We start from the raw sequence: 8,040 nt of genomic DNA on the forward strand, positions 1-8,040 counted from the left end.
TGCATAGTCGGTTAAAGTATAAAATATTTTTCTAGGACCTAATCAAAATAAATAAAGGAAACAACGATCCATTTTATTAACATCAAAACTCGATTAAAATGATGGCCTAAACAAACAAATAGCAAACATAATAGGATTTAAAGCATAAATTGCATATTTTAACGTATAATAATAATGGATGACTAAAATATAAATATTAATAATCCAGGAACTACAAATGAACAAAGAGCAAAGAGCATAGGCCAATAATGTGATAATACCCTTTAATTAAAGACCAAATCACAAGAAACTAAAGTAATATGGGTTAAATATGTAAATAGTCTATAAAACTAAGCAGTTACCAAAATGTAATGCAAATAAAATTTAAGAACCAAATGAAAATAATTAAAAGTCTCGACCAGGGGATTAAAGCAAGACCTGCGTGAAAGTATAAGGACTAAATATGTAAATAATCCATAACATAAAATATTAATTAGAGTAGTGACTAAAATATAAATCAAATAAAATTAGAAACTATAAACCAAAACAAATAAAGCTCTATTCAGCGACTAAAATAAAACTTACACAAAGAGGATGACCCTTGGTATGATTAATCCATGTGCTAATTTCAGGAAACCCTAAATCCCATAAACTGTATCATTTTGGGTTGTTTAAATACTTTTATAACTCTTATGAAACCCTAGCTATCATATTTTCTTCTCCTCCACCGTTTCCTCCCTATTTTCTCTCATTTTTTTTCGTGCCTTTTCTCTCTTCTCTTCCCCATCTCATTTTATTTATTTTTTTTAACTACAAGCCTTATTTGTACTAAAACTAAATGTAAAACCTTAGATCTGGAATAATCATCTCGAGTTTTACGTATTATCTGGTGATTCTTGGGTTTCCGAGGAGATTTTCAACCCAAAAAGGTAAGCTTTTCTCTCGGTTTTCCTTCTCTTTCATTTTTTTCCCGAATGGTGTTTGTGCTTTATCGTTTCTTCTCCTTTTTTTCTATGGTTTTGTTCTTTTTTTCTTTGAAATCTCTTCTGATTTCTTCTTTTTTCTCTCAGTTCTTTTGTTTGTTCAAATCTCCTCATCTTTTGGTTGCTAAATGTTGTATTTTTATAGATTTGAATTGGTGGTTGAGAGTGATCATTACTATGTGTTTTGTGGCTTTTCTTAGGTCGAGGGCAGCTCTGACAGTGGCGACGGCGACGTCAGACAGTGGTGATGGCGTCAGGCGGCGGTGACAGAAGTTAGGGTTATGTTTTATTTTAGGTTTAGGGATAGATTTAGTTATTTTGAGCCCGGTTTGTGGGTTGACTGTAATCTGAAAATAAAAAAAAATATTAATAATATTATAATAATTTATAATTAGTAATGATGTTAATAATAATAACCAATAATAATAATAAAATTAGTAATAATGACTAAGCATCGGACAAAACTGTTAGTCATCATTACTTATTAACGTTAAGTCATTTGATTGACAATGTTTACATAATTAAATAGTTAATTAACAAAATCAAATTATTGTAAAATAGGAGCAAGTGATTCATAAGAAGAATCAAATCTCACATTTAAGATAAATTTCTTCATAAATTTGGCTCATCATGTTATATGGGGTATTAAAGAATTTGATCTATCAATTTTAAAATAATTTTTAATAACTACTTATTGTTTTTATTTATACGTAGGAAAGAGTAATATATAAGAAAAAAAGTAAAGATTTACCTTAGAAAAAAATGAAATCGATAAATATTATTAATTGTGATCACGAATGATGTGTTGAGTCATATCCATCTAACAATTTTTTCATATAATAAAATTTTAATCTTCAAAATCTGAAATCCTCTAAACCTAGAACCCAAAAAGTTGATTTTAGCATGGAAGGTGAAGAATAAACAAAAAAAAAACGTGGAAGGGCCGCTACAAGGGAACTGTATGCTTGGAAAAGTAATAAAACAAAACAACCCCATCTCTTGTTTGGGATAGAGTTATTAACATCTTGCTTTTAACGTTTAAAGTTGATTTGTGAACATCAAAATATTATTTCCCCCTTGCAAACCCATACTTTGTTTCTTTCTCAATCTGTGGTGTGGACTACCTACTTTCTTCTTTACATTTCTCCATCAAAATTTTGCTCTTTGGAGTATTCAGCTTTCACTTGAACTCACAGTAACCACCTATTAAGGAAATTAATTGAATTCGTCTAAAATATTGTCACACGAGATTTTATTTTAATTGGATCCATTATAAAATTTTAAAAGAAAGTAAATTTATAAAATTTTGAGGAAAATAAATTTTCAATAAAGAAAATGTCCAAAATATATGTTTTTCAATAAAAAATAAAGAAAATATCTAAAACATATAAAAATAAAAAATAGAAAAAAAATTACCCTCACCCGTTCTCGATCCATCCATGCACATTATTGTTTTAAAGTTAGCTTAATAACGGTAATATATGGCAAACCCTACTCACTTTGTACTTAAAAAACCAGCTACCAATGAGGCAGCATTATTAAGAGGCAAATATTTTATTTTTATAATACCCTAATTTTGTCCGGACCATTTAAATTCAAGTAATGAATCGTGTAAGCTTGCTTTTGGAAATTTTAGGTGCTTAATTGGATTGTAACTAGGGGTGCACAAAAAATCCGAATATCCGATTTTGCGAAAAAAATATCCGAAACCGGTTTTGGGAAAAACCGGTTTTTTTTTAACCGGATCGGATTTTTTTAAACCGGTTATTTTAACCGGTTTGGAGAAAAAAACCTAGACCGGTTTTTTACCGGATAAAAAAACCGGTTTGAAAAAAACCGGTTAAAAAACCGGTTTTTATCCGGAAAAAAAAACCGGTCTGGGTTTAAAAAACTAGCCGTTGGGGGGGTTTTGTGACCGTTTTTGACCGTTTTTTTCTTTAAAAAATTACCATTTTACCACCCTAAACATGTATAAATAGGTTGGGGATGTATTTGGTTGATTACAAATTCCTCAAATCTTATTACACAACACTTAAACATCTCTCAAAATCTTATTTTTGTAATTTTTTGTTCATCATGAGTAACACGGCTGAATCTTCCGTCGGGGGAAACCTTGAAGTCGTGAGAGTGATCGAACACACTCGAAACAAAGACATTTGGGATCACTACGATTTATGTGAGATGTCAAATGGCTCGAGGAGGGCGCGTTGTAAACTTTGTCTAAAGTTTCTTGCATCGGAAGGAAACACAACGTTGAAGAACCATTTGACAAAATCATGCAAGGCACTTCGCTCAAGATCGGATCCTAGTCAATCGAATCTTACACCGCAAGGTGGTGTTTTTGTTTACGACAACGAAAAATTACGAGAAGCGTTTACAAAGTTCGTGATTACAAAAGCATTGACATTCGACCACTTTGATGATGAAGATTTCACGATAACAATTCAACAACTAATGCAACCACGTTATACTCAAGTAAGTCGTACTACCCTTAGAAGAAATGCTATAAAAATGTGGCGTACGGCGAGGGAAAAAATGATTTTAGGATTCCAAGAACACCGTTATGGTGTGTCGCTTACATGTGACGTTTGGAGTTCCCCTCATAATACCGGAAATTCTTTTTTAGCCGTTACGTCACATTGGTTAGATCAAGATAATTGGCAAATGATGAAAAGAACAATCGCGTTTGAATTATTCGGTGAGCCGCATACCGGTGCTAATTTATTTACACTTTTAAAAAAGGGTAATTTGTCTTTATAAATTAGAAAATAAAGTTTTTTCTATATCCTTTGATAATGCATCGAATAATACAAATGCGGTTCCAAGATTGAAAATATTACTTTCACCGATTTTAGACGGTGCATTTTTTCATACCCGTTGCGTTGCACACATAATTAATTTATCCGTGCAAGCCGGTTTGGAGGTTATTGAGCCGATTAGATTAGAATTCAAAACAATGATAAAATCGGTTCTTTGTAACAACAACAAAAGACTAAATGATTATAAACGATTTTGTAAGTCCGTTAATAAAAAAGCTTTGGGTCCTAATTTGGATTGTCCAACTCGTTGGAACTCAACTTGGATGATGATGCATACTGCCTTAAGGCAAAGGGAAACATTGCAAACATTTCACGATCGGCTTTTCGAGAGGGGTCATGTCCCAAACATTTATCCGGATTCGAGTTGGGAAACTATAGCCAAAATAACCGATTTGCTTGAGGTTTTAAAAAATGCAACAACTTTTTTATCCGGTGTTTATTACCCTACTAGCCCGTTGGTTCTTAATCAAATATTTTTGTTGGCTACCCGACTAAATGACTTTGAATTTGAAACCGAAGTTTTTCAAGAAATTGGCTTTGCAATGAAGGAAAAACTTTTAAAATATTTTAAGGAGATTCCCCCCATTTTTACTTGTGCCGCCGCTTTAAACCCAACGTTAAATGTTGGTGGGGTTGAAACACTAATTGAACAAATTGCGTTTGCTTTTAATCTAACCGATGATGAACCCAACTTTGTCCAAAACCAAATAAATTATTTTAACAAATGTTTTCGAGACATGTTTGCAATTTATTTAACAAAATACGGATCAAGTAGTGTAATACACGATCAAATGAGAATGAATGCGGAATCATCTAGTAGACGTCCAAGTAACATAAATTTGAATCTTTTTAACACTCTTGTAAATTCTCAATCCAAACGATCACGTACTACCACCCCAAGTAGCGAGTTGGGAAATTACATGTCATGCGATTTTCTATCAAAAATGACATTTGAAGAGTTTGAAAGTTTGGATATTTTGGCTTGGTGGAAAGAAAAGGAAGCACAATTTCTGATTCTAGCCGCCATGGCCCGTGATTTACTAACCGTCCAAGCTTCTACGGTAGCTTCGGAATCCGCTTTTTCTGTTAGTGGCAGGGTTATATCGCAACGGAGATCAAGACTAAATCCCGAGTCGGTGGAAGTATGCATTTGTTTAAAGGATTATTTGGATGGAGCGGCTCGTAAGCAACATATCACCACCCTAGAAGATGCAATTGATGCCGATTTGGAAACAAACTTACACATTGAAGAAGTCGAACTTGGAATATCTCCTCCAAACGAAGAAGGCGAAGATGATGAAGAAGAGATGACAATGTAGTTTATTTTATAACTTTATTTCAATTATCGTAAACTTTGTTTCAATTATCGAACTTGAAGTTTTTAAGTATTTGAATTTATCGAACTTGGAAGTTTTTAAGTATTTGAATTTATCAAACTTGGAAGTATTTAAGTATTTCAATTATGTTGAGTTAATTAAGTATTTCAATTAAATATTTGAATTTATCGAACTTGAAGTTTGATGCTTTCTCTTTGATTCTCTCTTGATTCTAGTTGTTTGATGTTTCTTGTCTTTGATCAATGGCTTCTAAGCTTGCTTAAATACACCTTGAATCACTTCTGAACTTTAGTGATAATTAATGAAGATAATATAGTCGTTTAAGTGTGAAAACATTTAATAAAAATACTTGGAGCGTGGGGGAATCGATACCCTCTCATAGGGAATCAATTCCCTAAGTATAAAATTCAAATATTTCGACCGTTGAATAGGGGGGAATCAGTACCCCTATGGGAGAATCGATTCCCTCCGAGCATTCTGGAAATCTCGGAGCCAAACCATTCAGTGAGGAATCGGTACCCCCTTGGGGGGAATCGGTTCCCTATGAGCAATCTGGAATATTAAAATCGATTTTTTTATAACCGTTTTTTTAAAAAAACCGATTTTTTTAAAACCGAAACCGGTTACACTGGTTAGGATATTCGACCCTCCAAACCGGTTAGAAACCGAACCGGTTATTTTATAAACCGGTTTTTTTCTATGGGAAAAAACCGGATCGGATAAAAACCGATCCGGATCGGATTGAAATCCGACAAATGTGCAACTATAATTGTAACCATATTGTTTCATTTTGGAATTCCAGATATATATCGAAGCCTAAATATAATCTAGAATCCAAAATTAAGTGTCTAGGGTCCCTTTACATCATACACTCTTTACATCTTACACAAACCAAACCCAAATTAATTACAACCCAATCCAGCTGAAACCCGGTTACAAGGCCCATGTGTGACCCGGTTCAAGTCAGCACCACAACCGAGTGCTACCCACGTGAAGGCTCGTCTCCCCACTGCTGCCTCCCACATACTCGGTTCCCATGGAAGCCCATACCTGTCGGCCAGCACGCCCGAGCACCCCACGTGAAGTCCTCGAGGTTGTAAACAATACCCAACAGCAAGCTGTTTCCCATGCCTGTCGACCACCCAAGCATCACGCCCGACAACACCAACCGGCCAGCACGTCTTCCACGCCCTGGCACCATCAAAAGAATCAATGGAAATCGAAAAAAAAACAAAAAAGAATAAATAAGGAGGCCATTATCTTGGATGAAGGGACTCTCGGTTTTGCAACAGGAGAGCAACCATTAAAAGAGAGGGTAACCATTAAAAGAGAGGGCAACCACAGAAACAGGAGGAGGGGGCAAAGAGAAAAATCCATCAAACAACAGGGGAGGATTTTTCATCAACAACGGGGAAGGGGAAATAATTGTAACAAGGGGGATTCTTGGGGCTCCTTTGATTTGAAAAAGAAAAAAATATGTAAAAGGGGTTTCGGTCTTCCCCCGTTTTCGCCATTAGAATGAAAAAGAATGTTTTTTTTATTTTCTCTTGCAATCATAAATCCAAACACTAATCTCTCAACAATCCAAAAAATCAATCGTCATCAATAAAATCAAATAATCAAAAGGGAGAACAAAGAGAAAGAGAGAGCGGTTTACCTCTCTGCCGAAGTGTGTACCCTCATCGGAGTCCTTTTAGACGAGAGAATGGGAGCTAGGTTCGGTCTTGGTGGTTGTGAGACAACCGGTCACCTCTGGTGGTGGCCAGCGTGAGTACAACACCGACACACAGTGGTGAGGGTTCCTTAGGTTGGGGTTTGATTTGTGGGATAGATCTTACATTTAGTTTGGTTCCTCAGCGGAACCCTGGGTGGGCGGAGGCCACGGTGGCCGGCGTTGGTTCTTTTGTGCTTTGTAGTGAGCGGCCGAGAGATGAGGGTTGGATGGGAAGAGAGACTGCGGCTGAGTGGGGAAATTAAGGAGGAAAGCAAATGAGGTTTGGGTTTATTTTTTGCCCTAGATATTACGCTTATAACAAGGCCAAAACGACAACGTATTGGGACGTGGTTTATCTGCTGTGTAAGTCCTTCGTTTTTTCGTTTTAATTCACCTTAGTCCGCAAATGGAGATTTTCTTGGTTTTAATTTTGGTTCCATGTTTTACGCGCATTGCATTGCATTATAAACCCAGGTGTTAATTTCTTTAGTTTATGTGGTTTTAGACATTTAGCCTGGAACTTTGTTTATCTTATAATTTCTACCTTGGATTGATTAGTTGCGCATGTTCATCTGTTTTCTGCATTTGGAAGGTAATTTTACCTAGTTTCATTTTAACCCTCTGTTTGTCAATGGATAAATTATGTTTGTGGTGTCAAGGATATGCTTACCTCTATGCCCATGACTCCATGTTTGTGCAGATTGTTGTTTTAGTCTCTGATTGGCATTTCCCTCTTAATTTGGTCATGTATTTTTAGGTCTATTTGTTTTTCATCATTTTTATAATAGCATGCTATTTACTTCATTTATGTTTTAACCTTAAGTTAGTTTTCTTTATGTTTTAGTCCATGTCTATTTCTTTAAAAAATGTGTATGCATGTATGGTTAGTTATGGTTCGCTTTGGATGTATGCTTATCCTAAGTTTGAATGATGATGATATGTGCGCATATGTTTTTTAATTACGTGGTTCATAAGCATAGATTTAGATGTAATATATCCTTTTATTTACTTAATTTTTGCACGACATTATTTTGCATAATATGTATGATATCCTCATGTGCATGACTTGATATTATTACATAATTTGACTAAGGGTAATACCCTTTTAGTTTAAAATTGTTTTAAGTGGGCTGTCTTAACTGATTAGAGGTCCGTTTCTAACGATTTTAAAATAAAAGTGTATCCCATCAATGACACCTAAGAAATTG

At 34.9% G+C, this 8,040-nt stretch overlaps 1 protein-coding gene across 1 annotated transcript; it reads right to left on the reverse strand.

The window, feature by feature from the left end:
* Positions 1-5,941: 5,941 nt before the first annotated feature.
* On the reverse strand, positions 5,942-7,107 carry LOC120195555. Its single transcript, XM_039197548.1, has 2 exons — positions 6,776-7,107; positions 5,942-6,309 (listed from the first exon to the last, which is right to left on the reverse strand). The coding sequence occupies exons 1-2, from the start codon at positions 6,799-6,801 to the stop codon at positions 6,021-6,023; spliced, it is 315 nt and encodes a 104-aa protein (XP_039053479.1). The 5' UTR covers positions 6,802-7,107; the 3' UTR covers positions 5,942-6,020.
* Positions 7,108-8,040: the final 933 nt, after the last annotated feature.

Source organism: Hibiscus syriacus, unplaced genomic scaffold, assembly GCF_006381635.1.
Source record: "Hibiscus syriacus cultivar Baekdansim isolate YM2019G1 unplaced genomic scaffold, ASM638163v2 tig00117016_pilon, whole genome shotgun sequence".
Taxonomy (NCBI): Eukaryota; Viridiplantae; Streptophyta; class Magnoliopsida; order Malvales; family Malvaceae; genus Hibiscus; species Hibiscus syriacus.

Bases quoted from the DNA above. Each gene is read 5' to 3' on its own strand.
- LOC120195555 (XM_039197548.1), bottom strand. From the start codon at position 6,801: ATGAGGGTACACACTTCGGCAGAGAG. The intron at 6,310-6,775 runs GTAAACCGCTCT...TGATGGTGCCAG, and splicing joins GTACACACTTCGGCAGAGAG to GGCGTGGAAGACGTGCTGGC.